The sequence below is a fragment of the Lagenorhynchus albirostris genome, chromosome 9 (assembly GCF_949774975.1).
Source record: "Lagenorhynchus albirostris chromosome 9, mLagAlb1.1, whole genome shotgun sequence".
Classification (NCBI taxonomy): Eukaryota; Metazoa; Chordata; class Mammalia; order Artiodactyla; family Delphinidae; genus Lagenorhynchus; species Lagenorhynchus albirostris.
Genome location: NC_083103.1, coordinates 37,135,891 through 37,156,628, shown reverse-complemented (window position 1 = coordinate 37,156,628; position 20,738 = coordinate 37,135,891). Strand labels below are relative to the sequence as shown.

Genomic DNA, 20,738 nt, shown 5'->3' with positions numbered 1-20,738 from the left:
TCGTGGCCCAGGTCCTCTAGGTTCACTGTCCCCATCTGTCCCCTTCCTCCCTGATGCCTCGCGGGTTGCTCACTGCCTCCTGCGGGCATCTGACACCCAGAGGCCACCCTGGCTGTGATACTCCTCCCACCACCACCACCCAGAGACCTCTCCCCAAGCTGAGATCTTTCTGCCACCCCCTCAGGAGCTCCCTGTGCCTGACCTCCAGGTCCTCAGGCCCCCCGTCCTTATCCTGGTCCCAGTAACTAGGGGCAAAGTGCAATCTGCCTGTTGGGAGAAGTGGGGCTGGGGGCCGGGGGCAGGCACCTCTGCCAGGGCCACTTGGGGGCTGGAGCTCATTACCCTTCTCCCGGGCTGAGGAGACACAGTGTCCGGTACAGACAGCAGAGATGGATGGACAGACAGAACACGCTGCAGCAGGACACGTAGAGTGCGGCACGGAAATGTTTTGGATCAAGTAGCAATGGAACCATCATTAAAAACCGAGGCCCCAGGTCGCGCAGCGTGGGTCAGGCCCTGGGGCCCCAGGCCTGGCCTGGCACACCCCTCCCCCACCCTCCCCCACTCCCCAATATGTACAGTAGGAAGAACTACGTTGTGAGGGGAGGCAGGGGCCAGGCCCAGGCTGGGGAGCAGACTGAGGAGAAGGAAGCGGGAGGGACAGGGGGCAGGCTGGACCCGAGGCAGGGCCCTGGGTGTGGCCGGGATGAGGGCCCAGACTCAGGCTGGGTGGTACCCAGAGGACCTCGGGGAGGAGTGTGGTCACTCGGGGGACTGGCGGGACAGCTGCTTCTCGTAGAGGCTCATGACGTGGTGCACGAACTGGTACTGCTCACACGTCTGGATCATGCCGCCCCTGCCCGGCAGACGCACAGTGGGGACGGGGTCATGGAGGGACCTGCCCCCAGATCCACAGAGTGCCAGTCATCTGAGGCACATCAGGGACTCTGTGCAGCTTAGAGAAGCCAACCCTGGCCAGCCACTCCCCCTGCCCCTTCCTGTCCCTGCCAGCTCTGGCACAGACAGCAGGGACACAGGTGACATGTCCCCCCCCACTCAGCCCCTGCCCCTCTGTCCCCCAGCTCTGTTTCTCTCCCCTCTTCATCCAGCCACCAACTGCCTGCATCCGGTTCCTTTACCCATCTGTCCTCCCTACTTCCTGTCTGCTGGTCAGTCCCCATGGAGTGTGTCCCCTAACCCTCACCCTATGCACACGTCAGTCTCTCTCTGCTGCCCCCAGGGCTCTAGCTCCCCACGTGCTCAGACCCTGCCCATGGGCTGACCTGTCCTGACGGAGCTGGCACGTGGTCTTCAGGATGTCCACCACGCCCTGGTGCCGCAGCTGCTGGCAGCAGATGCTAGTGGCGATGAAGCAGCCCGTCCTCCCAATCCCTGCACTGAGGGCCGAGGGCGTGGGTGGGTGAGGGGCAGGGCAGCCTAGGGTTGGGGGAAGTTGCCCTGCCCTCGTGGGTGTCTGGGAGGACCCACCTGCAGTGGACGACGATGGGGGCGCAGCGGGGCCCCTCCTGCTGGGCTGCCTCCTCCACCTCCTGCACCAGGTGCAGGAGTGGGGGGGCCCGGTCTGGGGTCTTCTGGTCAGGCCAGGATGTGAACCAGTAATGCTTCAGGCCTCGCTCTTCTGTGCCACTCTGTCCAGGACACAGAGGCCCACCCCAGATACACGTGAACTCTTTGAGCCCACAGATCAGCCCAGAGATGGATGGAGGGAAGGAGGAAACACACAAGAGGGAGGCCACAGGGAGTGGGGCCTCGGGCCTCTGCCAGCTATACCACATCACCCAGTGGCACCAGACAGAGACCCGAAGCCAGGTGGGCAGCAGGGGCTGGTCAGCAGCGTCAGCACTGGTCTTCACGTGGGTTCTGCCCCAGCAACTCCAAGATCATCCAAGAGAGGCGAAAAGTCCCTTCTCCAATTCACTCCTGTCTCCTGGTCACCCCTTAACAGCCCAGTCACCCCCCAAGAGCCCTGGGACCCCTCCTCTTGCCTCAGTATATTTCCCTGCCCACCTCCAACCCCAGCAAGTGTTCCCCCCTCCGTGCTATCCTCTCCACCACCACCGCCTCCACTTTGGTCTTTATCATCTCTCGACTGTGTGAGACCCTCCCATCTCCTCCCTGACAGCCTCAGCTCCACAGTGGTCAAAACGGTCTGTCTACAGCACAGGCTGCTCTGCTACTCAGAACCCTTTGATGGCCGTCATTGCTCTTAGAATCAAACCCACCGTCCCCGGTCTTCAGCCAGGCAAATAAGACACACATGGTTCAGTATCTACCCTCCAGGCCCAACTCCTGCTCCTGTGAACTTGCACTTGATTCTCTTGCACTCCAAATGGTTTGCAGATCAAACCTCTGCTTCCCCCACTTCCTCCACGTATACACACATAGAGCTATTCTATCTTCCACGCCCTTACTTTTACTTTCTCTCTGCCTGGAATGCTCTCTCCACTTCTTTGCTTCCTAGCCAACTCTTACTCATCCTTCAGAACCCCATTCAGCACCACCATTTCCAGGAAGCCCTCCCTAAGCACCCTAGCTGACAAAGGGTCCTTCTTCTGTGCTCTTACCTATTTCTATGTCAGTACTTACCATTTTATAGGTGCTCCTTGAGGAGAGAGTCCAGGCTTTGGACAGCTCTGTGTTCCCAGTACCCAACCCAGAACCAGGCTCAGAGCAGGTGCTTGTAAAGGTTTATGGACAGAAGTAAATACCCCCAAGCCCCAAGTTGTCCCAATTCTTCCCTAACCAGTCCGGCAGCACTGAGAAGATGAGACAGCCCCAGCATATCTTTCGGGGGGAAAAAGGAAGTTGGTTCCTTGCGCCCCTGTGTTACCTGGCTGTGGCAGCTACCACGGCCTCTGCCCTCTACCTCCTGGCCCTTTCCGCCCGCAAGCAAGCCTGTATCTTGGAGATGCTTAGTTGGCACCAGTCCTCCAGGGGCTGAGCTCTCCTTGACACCCCCTCTTTCACCTTTTCCAGTGGGAGGGGGCAGCTCAGAGGAACAAGTCTCAGGCCCTTGACATCCTATCCAGACCCTGTGGCTGCCAGCATCAGTGGACCTCCTAGGCTGTTTCTGGATAGGATGTCAGCTTACTGGCATCTAAGCTCATCTTCCAGACTTTGGGTTATTACAGTGGCACCACTTTCCCCAAACATGGGTCATATGATTTCTCAAAAACAGAACGCACTGATTCTCCTGACTCCAAAGGAACAATCTCCTCTAATGCTGAGCCTGGAAGAGGCTCAACCTCAGGGTGGGAGGATGCCTCCCCCCACTCTTTTGGGCTGTTCTGTAATTGCTCGTATTTCGTATGTCTTCTTCTCTTTTTTTTTTCTTTTTTTTCCTTTTTCTGTGCAACCACAACCTCCCTGTGCAGCCCAAATGCAGCAAGGAGTGCCTGCCCTCTGGTGGACGGTGTCATACTACAGGCTGGAAGCTCAGGTAAAGGGATGTTTCTAGGCAGGACCTCAAAGCTCAGTTATAAGGACAGTGCTGGAAGCTGCTGAAGCCCCCTTTTCCAGACAGTCCTGGCCTTGGGTACACTTGAAGCAGAGCTGGAAGACATTATGAATGACAGTGTGGATGGAGAGAACCTAACGATATGAAATGCACTGAGGGTTTGGTCCTTCTTCTGGCCTCCAAGTCTATTCACCACACTCTCCCTCGTCCCTGCTTATCAGTAAATCCTGGGAGTGACACACGCCTTAATTTCAGCTATCATGGCCTCTGGGACCCTGTTGGCTGTGGAGTCCCCCATCTGCCCAGCCCAGTCCAACCCCAGGCCTCACCCTGAGAGCAATGAGTCGGAGCCGGTAATCCTCAGTGTGGATGACTTTCCGCACAGTGATCTCCACGCCGTCGTACACCACCTGCTCCTCCGGCCAATACTCGGTGCACTTCTGCAGGGGCCCAGATCAGGCTGTGATACCCCCAGCACCCCAGCCATACTCTCCCCAATACCCCTCCCAGGCCAGCGGGAAGAGAGGTAACAGGGCAGTAGGTTTGCAGTTAGAGAGTTCAAATCTCAGCTTCCTAACCTGTAAGTTACTTCCCTTTTCTGAGCCTGAGTTTCCTCACCTGGAACATGGAAATAATACCCATTTTGAAGGACTTTTATGGGAGTTCGATTAAATGGGCCGTGATGCGTACAGAAGTAGCCAGCATCAGCCCTGGCAGGCTGAGCAGCAGCAGAGCATCGTGTTTAAGATCCTGAGCCCTGGAGGTGGAGAGGCCACAGCTCCAGGCTCTGCCTCTGACTCTCTGTGTGGCTCTGAGCAACTGACTTAACTTCGCTGAGCCTCACATTTCCTCCCCCTGGCAGGCAGTGAGGTGAACATACCAACCTCACAAAACTGCTGTAAGGATTAATACGGAAACGAGACGCTTAGCTCAGGGCACAAAGCAGCAGACACCTGGTAAGGTACAGGGGTGCCTACCTCGTTCATCTCCTCGATGTTGGTGATCATGACAATGATGGGCGTGTGCTCCTGCCACACCATGCGCCAGAAGTCGCCAACTGTGCTGACGATGGGTCCCTGAGTGGCGATATACACCTTCTCTTCCCCACCGTAGCCCTGCAGCCAGCCAAGGCCAGGCCATCAGGGTCAGAGGCCGTGCTCCTGGGGCCCAGTCCCCACACGCAGGCTCTTCCGGGGGGCTGGCAGGAGCCACATGGGCTTAGGGACAAGCCTAGAGGACGGATCCCATCGACTCGGGCCTCCCTTTCAGGGAGAGGCCATCGGGATGGGGCTACATACCCGGATGTAGTTGGCGTTGATGTAGGAACTCAGAGGGTCGTCAGGGTCTGGTGAGGTCAGACACACTCTGCTGTGAGGGTCTGGGGTGAGGGAGACAGGTGAGGCTGGGATTTAACATATGCAGTCCCCCTGGTGCAGAGCCCACTTTGCCCCATTTCAGGGCACCCACATTTCTTCTGGAACTTTAAGTTCCTTCTTCCCTTGCCCAGAAGCAAAACACTGACCCATCCCTGTGGCCCACTCAGGCAGGTGAGGCCCAGGCTGAAGAGGACAGTACAGAGAGAGGCCTTAGGTCTCTCCCTCTGTAGGATCCATGCCGCCCCTTGCCATGTGTCCCTTAAGCTTCCCTGTCCTCACTGTGCCTCATGTTCTGGGGAGGAGAAAGCTAAATCAGTAAGGAATTCCCTAGAGGATGAATCCTGGACAGCAGGGCTGAGTTCGAGTATACACTGTCCCCAACGTGCCGTGTAAGCTTGTAAAGCACATGGCCTTTCTAAGCCTCAGTTTTCTCATCTGTAATATGGGGGCAAAGATGCCTACTTCCTAGGATTGTTGGGAAGATAAATAAGAAAACAGATGGGAAAGTGCAATGTTAAACTGTAAAGCACTTTATAGCTAAGATTTGGGTAGGACGCTGAGGGAGAATATTACCATGAAAGGAATAAAGTCTTCCACGTCTGAGATGAGATGGCACACACGTGCACAAGGGTTCCCCCCTACCCCCATCTATTCACATGTCAAATCCCACAGCAGCAGATTCTCACAACGTCCTGCCCTTCTTCCTGGGTTTGTTTTGTTCCAGCTACAGCCTCCCTGTATTGACTAGTCTGCTCTGTGAGCCTGCAGAAGCTGGGCTTGAGCCGGCAGATTGCGGGGTGGGCAGGAAGCTGGGGCCTGGGGCCTGGGGCCTGGAGCTCCGGTCTGGCTTTGTCACCAATTGGCTGTCTTCTCCCTTCTCTGGGCCCCAGGGTCTCTTCTGTGTGAGGAGCGTGTGAGGAGCCTACACCACTGACCAGTAAGGCTGGGTTCAAGTCCTGGCAGTGTCAGTGTAGGCCATTTACTTAGTCCCCCTGTGCCTTCTCTGTAAACTAGAGACATTCCTTCCATCACAACCTCACTCATCTTGTAAACGTTCAAGAGTAGATGTTAGTGAGTCCTCAGACCCGTAACTCGGCCCAGCATATGGTGAACACTATAGGGCACGTGTCTGCTGTTATTACTACCATCATTACCAGTTCCACTATAAGCTAACAGGTTAAAAGAAGGATCCCACGAAGTGAGAGAGCGGCATGGACATATATACACTACCAAATGTAAAACAGCTAGCTAGTGGGAAGCAGCCGCACAGCACAGGGAGATCAGCTCGGTGCTTTGTGACCACCTGGAGGGATGGGATAGGGAAGGTGGGAGGGAGGGAGACGCAAGAGGGAAGAGATATGGGAACATATGTATATGTATAACTGATTCACTTTGTTATACAGCAGAAACTAACACACCATTGTAAAGCAATTATACTCCAATAAAGACGTTAAAAAAAAAAAAAGAAGGATCCCAAACCCGGTAGATGAAATGGGACATGACACCCACAAAGCCTCCCCTCTCTGGCCCTTTCATGCCCTGGCCCCAGTGCTTGAGGTTTGGGCAGGTGATGGTGGGGGAGGTGGGGACAGGGCAGCTCCTGTGGAGGAGGGAGTGGAGGGGCGTCAGGTATGGGGAAGAGCGAGGGTAAATGGAAGGAGGCTTGGGGTGACCAGCGGGAGAGAGGAGGGGCAGCACTGTGTGGGCCACCTCCCTTCTCCTCGTGGTGCCTGCCCAGATTAGGACTCAGAAGTGGGCACTAGACCCCCTGGCCAGACACCAGGGCCTTTGATATTAAAGAACCACCGTGAGAATGGTGATGGTTCTATTGACCCTACCGAGCGTGGACTCTGAGCCTGACACTGTGCCTGAGCACGGGGGCTCCTAGATCAGCCAGGCCCGGTCCCTGTCCCCTACTGCTGGGCAGGCGGTCGAGCAGTGTATGGCCTGTGAGCACTGGGGATGAGGGAACAGAGGAGACTTGACTTGGCTCAGATGGAAGAGGGGGCACCTGGGTTGGGTTTGAAGGACCAGTAGAAAGCGGAGTAGGGAGCACCACTCTGTCCAATTCAAGTGTACAGGGCCAGGTGGGAGTTGGGGAGAGATGAGGCTGGAGAGGAACCAGCTGACAAAGGGTCCAATAAACCATGCTCATAAGGCTGGACCTCAACCCAAGGATTACAGGGTAACAGTGACAGTGTTTAAAGAGGAGAATGACATGATTAGTTTTCTGTTTTGCACGATTTTGGTGACAATGGTAGAAGATGGACAGAAGGAGAGAATGTGGGACTCAGGAGGCTAGTTAGATTACTGTCATGATCCACATAAGACATGTCAGGTCAGAGGGCTGCCCTAGCCCTGCACAACTCCAGGGGGCACTATGTCAACGCAGTCCATGTAAATCGCACCCCTGGAATTGTGCAACATGCAAGTCCGACCCCTCAAAATCACTGGGCAACATGGAAGCCCTCACCCCATAAAAGTAATTTGGCAGTGAAGTTGGAGAGGGGGAGCTAGATTTGAGGGATATTCATTCATTCATTCATATAGGTGCAGCTCCCCTGTATCTTGTCTTCAATGCTGCCTGCTGGGTCACCCTGTACTGGAACTGTCCATGGATCTCTCTCTCACTAGACTGCGAGCTCCCTGTGCACAGAGTCTGTGTCTCATTCATGTCTGAATTCTCAGGCCCTGGGCATGGTGTAGAATGAATGAGAAAGCAAACCTTTGGGTGTCCCGGATCTGAGAGGGGGCTTTGCCATACACCCTAGCCTGGTCTCTGAAGGCACAGGGTCAATTCTTGTCGGCCACAGAGAAGGTCTCTGTTGGGCTCGGGGACCTGGAGGCTCAGGGCATGGCTGGAGGCTGGAGTCTTCTCAGGAATCCAGTGGGGACCAAATGGAGTGATGGCCCGGCTCCCATATTCCCCCAGTGGCTATTCTGAGTGGCCAGCAAAGCCCTAGATTGTGGGGTACCCGAACCCCTCCCTCCAGGTTGGGCTGGGTGGGTGGAGGGCGGCAAGAGGAGGGAAGAGGTGAGCAGCCCTGAATATTGCATCCTGGCCTTAAATGGTGCTTTGTTTAACCGGAACTACCTAGACACTGTGTAACCATAGCAACCACAAGTCGATATTTTAAAAGTTAAAAATAAGTCATGACATCTTACATGTTGTTGGAGTTGCTAATGGCAAAACTGCTTTTTTAAAGCCTCGTTACTCCATAAACTGAGTGGAGTAGGTTTGTGGATTTGCTTTCAATATTATCACCCTCTATGCTAGCCCTGGGGCCTGGGGCCAGAACTTGGCAGGGGTGACAGGCAGATAGGGGCTTGATGAAAGTTACCTGAAAATGACACTCCGGGGCTAAAAGAGGAATATCAGGTCGCCTGGTCTAACTGCCTTCAAAGAGGGAAAATCCCTATCAGACCTTCCAGGGGACTGCTCATGCAGTCTAGCTTGAATACCCTGACTGATGGGGAGCTTACTACCGGACAGGCAGCTCATTCCCTTAGGGGGTGGCTCTGCCTGTTAGAGGACTCACAGTCTGGCCAAACTGAACTCAAGGTAGACAAAAGAGCCCAATTCTGGGGTCACAGGCCCAGTTTGAAACTCAGTTCTGTATGTCTTAGCTGTGTGACACTGGATGAGCCACTTATCCTCTCTGAGCCTTAATGTCCTCTCTTTAAAATCTGCCCATTCTGAAGAGACCAAGGATGTGATAAGACTTTTCAGCCACCACGAACTGTCTAGGAGCTGCTGTTATTGTTCCTCTTCCTCTCTGGGCTTCCACAGGGCAAGGGTCTGGAAAGTGCTGTGTGAAGGAACAAGGAGCCCTCTACCCTCTAAAGGGGGTGTTTCCCTTCACTGGGTACCTGCACCCTCCGTCCCCTCTCCTTGTGACTGTGGAGGCCCACTCTGGGGTTAAGGCCTTCCTCAGGGTGAAGTGGCACCCAGGTGAGGGGGAGCCTTCCCCCGCCCCCTGGGGCAGTGAGTACTCACTGGGAAGGATGGTTTTGTACCGGTTCTTCCGCACCAGCCCAGGGATGTTATACTCTTTCGGATCCACAAAGTTCATGGGAATTTCCTGCAGGAGGAGGACATGGGGGTGTGAGGAGAGGTGGGTTGACTTAAGTGCATGCATTCATTCAACAAACACTGACTATTAAATGAGTTAGTGCACATAAAAAGTATCTAGAACAGACCTGGCACATACTGAGTGCATAATAAATGTTATTATCACCATTGTTTATTGGGGGCCAGCCTGGCACATAGTAGACACTCAAAGAAGAACAGAAGAAAAAGTGACCTGGCAAATCACTGCCTTCTTCTGCACCCTGTGCTGTGGCCACACTGAGTGGTTTTACTGACCCGTGTTCCTACCCTGGGTGTCTCTACCTCAGGACCCTGGATAGTGCTGCTGACTCTGTAGTAACATCCACCCCATCCTCATCTTCTCATGTCCTCCTGTCCATCATAAAGCCACCTCCTCCAAGAAGCCTTCCCTGATTCTCCAGCAGGAAAGGAGCCTCCTTCTGGGCCTCCCAGAGTTGTATTTGCATCTCCCAATCACTCTCTATGTCAAGAGTTCCAAGTTGGAACTTCTCTGCCTGGAATGTGAGGTCTTTTCCGATCTGGCCTTTCTTCACCACCAGCTGCTCTGAAGAGACCCACCCTCCAGTTGTGCCCATCTCTTCCTGTGGCTAATTTGTCAGTATCCAGCTAGCCTCCAGGTCTGAGCTCACGGCACCCAGCTTGTGGGGAGCACCGGTCCCACCCCTCTTCATCACCCCAAATCCTTCCCAGCCTTTAAGGTTCACCTCTTCCCCCCGACCTATGTTCTCTGGGATGACTCCTCAGTGTCTGTCTTCTCTTCACGTCCCTTCCCTCTGTCCACACGCTTTAGCACCTGACTTCACATGGTTTACAGTGTTCACTGTTTGTGGACACACTACATATGTGCTTTGTATGATGAGGATCCTAATACTTACCTTCTAGGGTGGTTGTGAGAATCAAAATAAAAAGCATGTGCAGAAGCGCCCATGGAGTGGATGTGTGGGCACCCCTTCTTTCTTACTCTCTGAGCAAAACTGACAATGATCTACTGAACCGGAGATGACAAGGGGACGCAAGCCCTTTCCTCAAGGGGAGGTGTGGCTGTGGGAATGGCAGCTGAGGCTGAGTGGTCGAGGAAGGCTTCCTAGGGGACTCCAGGGTGGGGGATGATGACAGGGAAGGCACCGGGGCGGGGGCGTGGTGCAGGGCCCAGTTTGAAGTGGACAGTCCCTGCAGGGATGGGGATATAAGTCCGGAAAAGGAGTCTGGGGCTCGTTGAACTCAGGTAAGGCAGGCTGTGCCACATTCTAGAGAATCTGGAGCAACGGGTCAGAGGGTGATGGAGGGCTTCTCAGAGGGGAAAGCCATCGGGTCCAGGTAGGGAGCAGGGTGGCCTGGGGCGAGGGGAGCTGTGAGGGAGGCACACAGGTTCTCCATCCCTCTGGCTTCTCCCAAGAGGGACTCTCCCCAAATGCTCATGGCCTCTTGCCCGTTCCTACCCACAGAGGTGGGCGAGTTACCCAATGAGTGTGTTTGATTGAGGAACCGGGCTTTTGGGCCCCAGCCCCTTCCTTCCTCCTTCTTTCCCGGCCCTCCTGCCAAGGAAGAATTATAGGGCTCCCCTATGAGGTGTCAGCACTGCCCGGGGTGGGTGGAAAGTTTGTTCACTCTGGTGGTTGGTATTAGGAAGTTCCCTACTGCTACATACCTAATCCTCATGCTAAACCTAGCCTTTATCAGCAAAAATAAAGGTGGTTTTGTGATTTTCCATGCCTTGGCTCCTAACTGGCTGAGTGCTCAGGCAGGTAAAACAGGGCTGTCATTTATGGGCCCCTCAAAGTCCAACAGGAGGCAGCTGGAGGCTGCTGCCTAAGTCTAGAGGGGAGGCGATCAGGACCCCCCTAAGCCTGAATCACAGAACTGGACAGATTTCAAAGGAGGACGAACGATGTTAGGTGATGTCGGGCAGGGGGAGGGTGGGAAAACGGGAGAGTCAGAAGAGAAGGCTTTCAGGAATTCCCTGGCAGTCCAGTGGTTAGGAGTCAGTGCTTTCACTGCTGGGGCCCAGGTTCAATACCTGGTGCCTCGTGGCGTGGCCAAAGAAGAAAAAAAGAAGAGAAAGCTTTCTAAGTCTTTCTCAGGCTTTCAGAGCACAGTCCTGGATGATAAAGACTTGGGAACGCCACAAACACCAATCACTCCATGGGCGCTTTGCACACGTTCTGCATCTCTTGAATCCTTGCAATACCCCTGTTATTTTTACTCCCATTTTCCGGATGAGAAACTGAGGCCCAGAGAGAAAACAAGACAGTAGGAGAGGTGAGAATGAAATGATGTTCATCTATCAGATGCTGAGTTTGGGGTATCCCGCTCCAAAGCCTTGCTGGGGGGATGAACATGTGCAGAACGGGCTGCCCCCTGCAGGGGAGCCGGCTCAAGGGGACTCACAAAGAATTCAGCCTGGAGCAGGAAGGGGTCCAGGGCCTTCTCGTGAAGCTCTTCAGCCTGGAGGACACGGGAGGCGCTGAGCAGGTACTCGCGGGCCGACTCCTCGCGTGGGGACATGAGATAGCCGAACCCCTCCTCATTGCAGCCCGGGGTGCACATGTCCAGGGTCAGGGAGACGTTGGAGCCCCTCCTGGAAGGACCGGGTAAGGAGGGGTGAGTATCAGGGTCAGGGACGGCCATCAGCTGGGGGCCTTGGAGCAGGAGGATGAGGGAGGGAGAGATGGGGGTGGGAACCAGGTGGGCTCCAGAGACAGGAGTGGGTGTGACATCTCCCCTGACACAGGGAGCGTGCGGCTCAGCCCCGAGGCTTAGGCTGCCTGTGGTGGAGTAGCCGAGCGTGGCCTCAGCCCGGTTCCCAAGGTTCAATGCAAGGGCCCTGAGCACTCTCCTCTGCCACTGCTGGAGGTAGTTCCCAGCCCTGTGGCCCCAGGAAGCTCACAGAGAGGGTGCCTGCCTGGAGCAGAGAAGCAGGGCTCGACCTTCTATATACCAGCCCTGGACCGGCAGTCTGCAAGGACGCAGAATCCAGGAGAGGCCTGGGAAAGATGGGGTCCCAGGGGCAGCACAGCGGCAGCAAGGATGAGCAGACGCAACAAACCCTACTGTGTTCAGGGCACAGCATGGGAAAGCCCTCGTTACACGGAAAGGGGATCTGAGTGCTACAGCGGGGACGAGAATGGCCCAAGCACACAGTGAGGGGGTGGCAGAGGTGAAACAAAAAGCTAGGTTTTCCGAGTCCTCGTCCAGTGGTCTTTCCATGACATCATGTGGGCATCTCAACCTTGGTGTGATCTGGCTTACCCAGCCAGGCCCCCAAAAGAGAGTGCTGACACCTCCCAACGTGTGCTCTGTGGAACACTATGAGACACTATAAAAGAGAGCTAGTGGGAACCTGTATAGCACAGGGAGCTCAGCTCAGTGCTCTGTGAGGACCAAGATGGGTGGGATGGGGGTGGGGGTGGGAGGGAGGTCCAAGAGGGAGGGGATAGATGTATACATATAGCTGATTCACTTCACTGTACAGCAGAAACTAACACAACATTGTAAAGCAACTATGCTCCAATAAAAAATAAAAAAAAATTGAGTTCAAACCAAAAAAAAAAAAGTAGGGTTCTGTGGTCAGATGGCTTTGAGGAATGCCACACACTCCCCTTAGTCAGTCTACAATGACTACAAGCACGTTAAAGGTCCTGACAAGTCCTGCAGTAAAGAAACCTATCCAAACCACAAGTGTATGTGCGAGCATGCACGTATGTACACTTGTGTATGCCCATGTGTTTGTGTGTAGTAACAGCATTTCTTAGCATTCACCTTGGGGCATCCTGATCTATGTGAATCAGACCTGAAGAGGATGTGTCTCCACCGGTGGGCTTATGAGCTCAGCTCTTCCCTGGGCACTGGGAGGCAGAGTCAGGCATCTGCCCTTCCGATCGGGAGCTGAGAGCTCCAGGGCCCACAGAGCCCACCTCTCCACTGAACCCACCTCTCCTGCAGACCCATGGCCTTGACAGTCAGTGAGGCAGGGTCGGCCTCAAGCTTGATGTCCATCACGCAGTCAAACACAGGTGTCTCAGGGACAGGGTCCAGGTCCAGGAAGTCATCCTCGACCTTCTCCTCCATCCACTCAGAGTAGGTGAAAGAGGGCTGACGGCTCACCGACTGGCGCCTGTCCTCGGGGGGCAGCGGGCTGGGTGGCTCTGCGGGAGTTCTCAGGAGGTGCCACACCTAGTTCAGGGCATATGGCATCATGGACCGAGGACCATTCTGGCAGCCCTCCTGGGTGAGGGGGTGCCCATGGAGTTGAGCCCCCTGCTCCTCCATGTGTCTGGAGCAGCCCTACTCTCCTGGGAGCTGTCTGCATTGCACCACCCCTCACCTAGATGAGAGGCTCCACCCCTGTCATGTCCTCCCAGCCCCCTCCACCTCCAACCCTCAGGTTCTTGTGGATTGAAGCCTTCTTCGTGGGGTGGGGGTAGGGTTCCTTCTCCAGTCTTCTCCCTGCCTCAGCCCCTTTCCCCAGCCAAGAACGCTGCAAACCAATTTTGAGAAAGACGGCACCTCTCCCCCCAGGCTGGGCGCATTGGTGGAAGGAGACGGGTACCCCATCCTCAGCCCTACCCAGAAGGTGTAGTCTGTAGGTCAAATGGGAGAAGGTGGGGATCGGGCCTCAGGGTCATGGAAGAGGAGCACGGAGGCTGGTTCAGGAGGAGTCTTACCAAGGTGGTGACGAGGACCACGGACAGAGAGACCAGCAGCAGATTAGGGATGTCCCAGGTCCCAACAGCCAGCCAGGCCTGGAGAACATCAGACAAACAGGTCAGGGTGATGGGGGGGTGGGCAGAGTTCTCATGTTTCAACAGGGATAAAATCAAGGCTCTGAAAACTTTGGACCCGGTCTGGGTGGGGGACAGGGAGAAACACTTCAGGGGCCAGTAAATATCTCCTGAACTCAAAGAAGCCCTAGGCAGGGGTTGGTGGGACTGGAGGCCCCCGAGCATTCCCTCCTACCCTGGGGCTCCCTGGAGCGTACTCACCGAGGGTCCCAGCTGCTCCAGGAGCGTGAGCACAGAGGAGATGAGGTCTGTGGCGTTTTGCGACCAGATGGGGCCGTAGCCGCTGAGCCAGAGCATCCCGCAGGCGAGCTGGGGCGGCCGGGGGCAGCACGCTGAGCCCGGAGCCTGGGCTCCTTGCTCCCATATACCCCCATCTCCCCACCCTCGAGAGCTCCCCTTCAGCCTCAACCTGGCCCCCCAAGGCCCAGACTGCGCAGCTGGGGCAAGGGCCTGGGACCTCTCCCTAGAGAAGAGCTGACTCAAGGGAGCCAAGAGAAAGCCCTTCCCAGAGGGGACCCTCCCACCCCACCAGGTACACCTAACAAGGAGAGTCTCCCAGAGATGCCTCCAGAGACAGGAAGTCCTCAGAAGAACCCCTGCGGGGCCAGGGGGTTGGGAGTGGGCCTGTGTTCCTACTTCTGAGGCCAGGGTGTGAGGAGTTTATCCATCAAGGCTGTGGCTCAGAACTCCAGCCTTCTCCTCACACCAGCCCGAGGGTTGGAGTCACGAGGGACGCCACGGAGGCCCCTCATCCTTCTGTGTCCCCAGGCGGCCATCTCGGGGAGGAAGTGGAGGCCGTCCCTCAACCCGCCCTCCCTCCAGGCCCCGCAAGGCCTGTGATGTCCTTACCAGGAACTGGGAGGCAGCCAGCAGGCACAGGCTGCTCCTGACAGCGAGGGAGGGGCTCCTGGCGTCTCGAGGTGGCGGCTTCTGAGCTGTCTCTGAAGGCGGTGAAGGAGGCGGGGGCAGTGGCACCTCTCTCTGCAAGGCCGTGGGCCCCTCGGCCTGGTCCAGCGCCTGCATCCCTACCGGCTGGGGGACACCTGCGGAAGGCGGACACACGGCCGGTGATCCGGGCCCTGCCGACCCCGGCGGACCGCTCCTTCTGGGGCTGCCGTGGCTTCCTCTCAATCCGGGATCAGTCAGCCTGGCTCCGCTTCCAGCAGTCACCCTCGATTAGCAAAGCAATACTCACCTACCTTCGTCAGAAAGAGCTAAGTGTGGGTGGACAAATTATTTCTCTTTGATTTCTCCAGTAACAGAGTTAAAATGGCAGGAGGTTTTTCAGGGAGTTAACATCGTGGTGTTTACACAGCTTCATTCTTTTCCCATTCCTTAAGGAAACGAAAAACCACCACCTCAAACTCAATTACAAGAGAGAGGGAAAAAAAGGTACGGCATGACCAGGCCGTGACCCTGAACAGCCCACCCATGCCTGTCCTCTGGGTTTTCGTCTCTCATGCTCTGCACCCCGACTCAGTATGTGTGCCGGGGGGGAGACGCTGGACACTTGACAAGGTCACAGCCCCGTGCCCCTTCCCCACCTCAAGACCCCACACTGAGGGGGGATGGGGGTGGTCAGGATGGTGTGGAGGAAAATCTCGGTGCAGCAGAATTGATGTCAAACGTCTAAGATCCGGTTCTGGGTCTATCCCTGGTTGTGTGACCTTGGGAAAGTCACCCCCTCCTTTCTGGACCTCAATTTCCACACCTCGAAAATGGGGGTTGGGGGTCCTCCCTTGGTTTTCTTTTTTAAAGTTGTTGCTGTTTTTGATGTGGACCATTTTAAAAATCTTTATTGAATTTTTTACAATATTGCTTCTGTTTTACGTTTTGGTTTTTTGGGCACAAGGCATGTGGGATCTTGCTTCCCGACTAGGGATCGAACCCGCGGCCCCTGCATTGGAAGGCGAAGTCTTAACCACTAGACCGCCAGGGAAGTCCTCTGGTTTTCTAACTGTGCTTTAAGGAGCCCTGGTGTTTTCTCAGGTGCACCAGCTATGACCAGGTGCTCTGGGTCCCTGTGCCTGGGCCTCAGCCGTGGGAGCTGTTCAGTACCGTTCCATATACTGGGTTTCCTCTAAGATGATTTCAACACAAGGTTCCACTACTAAACAAGTCTGAACAGCACTGGCTTGGATCTGATGCCCTGGTGGAGTGTGGAGATTCCAGCAGCACCACCTCAGTGAGCCCCAGAGGTTGGAGCTCCCCATTTAAACCCACACCGTCCAATCTATTGCCAAGAAGAGAGGCACCGGCAAGACGGACGTGTACGGCTTGATGGTGGGGATGGGACGGTCCACATATCACTGTGTATATATATGGGACAATGGACTCCTTTTCTGGTTGGGAGACAACGGAACACTCACAGCCAAGACCACGTGAGGCCAACATAGTTGTCTACATGCTCGCTTGGTTACGTGACAAGTATTTGCTGAGCATCTCGCATGGCCTGGATCAACAATGCGGTGATCCTGGGGATACCTGTATTTCTCTCCCAGGCTCCTCCTTCCCAGACCTGACCCTGTATAGCTCCCTACCTGCTGTGGTCCAGCCATACTCTTTGGCAGTTCCTCGGGTAAGCCCACACCCCATGTTTTGCATATCCTGTCCCCTCTGCCAGGAACATTCCCCCAACATCCTGCTCCCCTCAACTGTCCCCAAAACACTTTGCCAAGTTGACTCCTAATCATCTTGTAGAACTCAATCAGCTGCCTCCTAAAGGAGGGGCTCCCCTACCACACACACTCAGCAACCCACATCTCTCCTTCATACGACCAGCAGCAACAATACACCTGGCGAACACACAGCCCTGCTTTGAGTGCTCTGCGCGTTAATCTATTCACCCTTCATGGTACCCTATGAAGTTGGCACTACTATTATCCTCATTTTACACAAGAGAAAGATGAGGTGCAGAGAGGCTAATAAGTGGTTGAGGTGGGTTTGAAGTGAGGCACTTGGACAGGCTCTGAGCTACAGTACACTCACTCCAGTCTGTCAAAATTATTTGTTGAATATAATCTCCCCCAGTCTCTGTAAGTTCCACAAGGGCAAGAGCAGTATTGGTTTTGCTCATCCTGACTGTCCACAACATGCAGCGCTAGTCCTGGCATGTAAGTCTACAATCAATATTTCCTAAATGAGTGAATGATGATGGGTAAGTGATAAACAAGGATAATAATACATTCTTTGAAAAGCTGCGATGAAGACGGTAGATCCTATAGATGAAACATCCAACTTGGCACCTGGCATCTAGTAGTTGCTCAAGAAACATCAGATTATAATAATGACAACACGTAACTCCTGCCTTCAAAAGGCTCAAGTCAGCTGGGTAAAACAGACCAGTGGATGAGTATTTACAATACAGTGCATTACGTGAAAAATCTAAGTGCTGGTAGAGCCTAAGGGCCTCTACCTTTGCCCAGGGAGGCTATAGTTACTAACCACAAGAGCAGATATCTCAGATCCAGCCGCTGCTAAGAGATGGATGACGTAGGAAGCCAAGAGTTTCCACTATTGATAAGCAGAGGGTTGATTACCCGAGTGGCAAGTTCTCCACCCACACCTTCAGAAAAAGCAGTCGATGTGTGATGGCAAATATGGACAGGTAGGAGGGGTACAGCTCAGGGGCCACCTGGCTTGGCTCGTAACACACACTGTGGACTTTGGGCAATCCTTTCTCCCCCTGGGTCTCAGTTTCCTTATCTGTAAGAAGAGGGAGAACACAGTGCTTCTTAGATGCTTCTCCCATCCTTAGAGCAGAGGGGACACGGGTCTTTGGGGAAAAACAGCAAGTCACATGATCCTGGACTTTGCTGCTTTGTTTGAAAATTCATGGGTGTTCTTTATTCTATTCTACGGCATATCTGTGCTTGTTTTGATCTTAAAATAATGTTTTCTTTTTTCCTCCCAAAGCTTGGAATCAAATTTATGCTTCAGGAAAATGTTCTACATTTATCCTGTGGCTTTGCCCTCAGGGGTACATGCACCCCAGTCTGAGAAGCCTGGAACCTGCCTGCAATAAAACGTCATCATGCTGCCGTTAGTAATGACTCTGTAGATAAATATTTAATAATGGGGAAAGAAATTTCGATGGTGTGGAGTGAGAAAGGCAAGGTTACAAAACAGTCTGCTCTCCTTGGCCTTAAAAATTAAGAAAGTATATAAAAAGGTGGAGAATCCCCGATGAAAGACGAGAGGCTAACTCAAGTGGTGCTTGGAAAGCGTGCAGCACACCGGACGCCGGGCACACAGGAAGTGTTTAATGAACACCATACACGGTAAATGGGAAGAACAGAAGACAGGTAGTAGTAACAATAGTTCTTTGGAGGAGGGTGAGAGTAGAGTGATTTTTTTCATTGTTTACATATTCTTTATTTTTATTTTTGGCTGTGTTAGGTCTTCATTGCTGTGCACAGGCTTTCTCTAGTTGAGGCGAGCGGGGCTACTCTTTGTTGCCATGCACGGGCTTCTCGTTGCAGTGGCTTCTCTTGTTGAGAAGCACGGGCTCTAGGCACGTGGGCTTCAGTAGTTGTGGTGCGCAGGCTCAGTAGTTGTGGCTCGCAGGCTCTAGAGCGCAGGTGCAGTAGTTGTGGCGCACAGGCTTAGTTGCTCCACGGCATGTGGGATCTTCCCGGACCAGGGATCGAACCTATGTCCCCTGCATTGGCAGGCGGATTCTTAACCACCGCACCACCAGAGAAGTCCCTGTTTATATATTCTAAATTTCCTCCAATAAGTAAATAGGCACATACGTATAGAGATAAATATATGTGTATATACATATACATATATTTATTTGTAGTGAGGAAAAATATCTTTAAAAAGAGGGCACTGTTCTGAGTTCAGATATTATGAGGCCTGCTTAATATTCCCAGGTTCAGGACCCCAACTTTCACCTGTCACACCTAAATGGCATGTGGGGGGACTGGGAGAGACTGAGAGTGAGTGCAAGTCTCTGTGAGACCCACCCAGCCAGAGAGCAGCCACTCAGAAGACAGGCCCCCTGACATCACTTTTGCATATGAAAGATGGCAGGTTAACAGCCTGGCACCTTAAGGGGGCAGAAGAAAACCTGCAGGCTGGCGGGGCCCTGTATGCACCTCTCAGAGACAAGTGGAAGCTGTTTTTTTGTTTTTAAACCCACAGGGTATCTGGCAGCCCTGGAGGCTGGATGAGTCCAACTGAGTGCCTGGTAGGTGCCTACCTTTCAGAGCAGGGTTTATTTAAAAGTTCTTCTGGGCAGAAATCTAACATTTCTTTACTCAGGAGGATACTTCTTCTCACACACACTATATTCTGCCTGTAATTCTGGAGGGGATCCACGGACCTCAGGTTAAGAACCCGTGATCTCAGGGATGGGGAGCGGAGGTCTGTGATCAGGTGGTAGAAGTGGGGAGGTAGAGAACTGGGCTGATTTTAGTCTCTGCTCATTCATGTGTGAGTCCGACACATTTATTGAGCACCGATTATATATCAATACTTTGCCAAGCACCAGGCTAGGCTCTGTGGATACAGCAGTGAACAACATAGTGCCCGCCCTCATGGACCACAGAGGTCCTGGGCTCCTTTGTCCTTTGTCCTCCAGGTCCTGCTCCTAGAGATCACGCCAGCCCTTCTCCTCACCCTGCCCACCCTTCCACTCACTGTCTTGCTCCGGAATGAGAATGCCAGATCTCTTGGGTAGGCTCTGTGCAGCTCCCAAAGCGCTTGTGCGCACGCAGTTCCTTTTGCTTCTCTGTGAGGTAGACATTGGCATCATCAGCCCTGTTTTGCTGGTGAGAGGCGGCTGCTTGTGTCAAGGACTGGCTTTTCAACAGTTCACAGCAAGGTGGCTGCTTTGCCATGCACGAAGCCCTGACTCAGAGCCACCTTGCTGACAGTGACAGAACACTGGGCTCCTCTCGGGCCTGCTTCCTGCATAGGGTGAAAGGGATTTTCCAGGCATGGAAATCGGGCTGAGCGAGGTTCAGTGGCTTGCCCAAGTACGTGCAGACCCGAGATGCAAACCCAGGCCTTCCTGACGCCAAGTGGTCTTTCCGCTTTGCCAAACTGCTTCTCAGGAGAGGTCACTGCAGCAAAGGCAGGGAGATGATGAGAACCTGGGAGGGAGGGAGTCCCTGTGTCTGGGGATCCTTGAACCCTAACCAGCTGCATGGGGGTGGCGGTGCAGCTTTTGTGCCAGATCCCGGCTCCTCAAAGGCTGTATCTTATGAAAGGAAGGAACACTGGAAGGCAGGCGCTCTGCATCCTGGGCCAGAGCTCTAGGGGCCCTGGGTAAGGCGCGCAGGCAAGTGGCCTTGAGGGTTTACCTTGGGCATGTGGAAACACCACGATCCCTCTCCCGTCACCTGGCACCCAAATCCCACCATTAAACTCTGCAGCCGTGGTGTGCCCCGGGGCCGGCCCCGCCCGAGCCCGAGAACATGGCTGTTCCTGTTGGTGACTCATCCTTGGAGCTGCCAGCCGGCGGAACCGGAGCCGGAAGGCTGGCCCGCTTCTGTTTACATGAGGAGGGAGCTCTTGTCCCATTCAGCTTTTCTTCTCTTCCCAAACGTGGCCAGGAGGGACCTCCCCACCATGCCCACATAGCCATGGGGGCGCTGACCAACAGAACATCACACTCAGCCCTGCCCGGGCTTCTAGAACCACTGATGGGCAGAGCCAGACCAGCCTTGAGGGGCATCTGGTCTAGTCTGCTGGTTTCTCAGATGGGGAAACTGAGGCCGAGAGGGAAAGTGGCTTGCTGTAGGTCAACAGTCAGCCAAACGTAGAGCCAGGACCACTGAGGGCTAACACGTACTGAGCGCTCACTGAGTGCTTCACGTATATTAACCCATTTAATCCTCACAACAATGCTAGAAGGTACTGCTCTTACTCCCATCTTACAGATGAAGTAACTGAGGCACACGGGCGTTAAGTCGCTTGGCCAAGTCAGCTAACAGTAGGCAGAAGCTAAGACTAGAACCCGGGCAGCCTGCGGCCAGAGCCCA

At 54.2% G+C, this 20,738-nt stretch overlaps 1 protein-coding gene across 1 annotated transcript in view; it reads right to left on the bottom strand.

Moving 5' to 3' along the window:
• The window catches only part of PTPN5 (protein tyrosine phosphatase non-receptor type 5), a 39,957-nt gene continuing 19,219 nt past the window's right edge, over positions 1–20,738 (bottom strand). Inside the window, exons 3-14 of the mRNA XM_060157757.1 lie at positions 14,596–14,789; positions 13,948–14,055; positions 13,630–13,707; positions 12,897–13,138; positions 11,354–11,543; positions 8,852–8,936; positions 4,777–4,856; positions 4,456–4,593; positions 3,808–3,918; positions 1,489–1,649; positions 1,284–1,397; positions 1–856 (exon numbers count right to left, since the gene is read on the bottom strand). Coding sequence (XP_060013740.1) covers positions 763–856; positions 1,284–1,397; positions 1,489–1,649; positions 3,808–3,918; positions 4,456–4,593; positions 4,777–4,856; positions 8,852–8,936; positions 11,354–11,543; positions 12,897–13,138; positions 13,630–13,707; positions 13,948–14,055; positions 14,596–14,789 — 1,595 coding nt within the window. The 3' untranslated portion in view covers positions 1–762. The remainder of the gene's footprint in view (positions 857–1,283; positions 1,398–1,488; positions 1,650–3,807; positions 3,919–4,455; positions 4,594–4,776; positions 4,857–8,851; positions 8,937–11,353; positions 11,544–12,896; positions 13,139–13,629; positions 13,708–13,947; positions 14,056–14,595; positions 14,790–20,738) is intronic.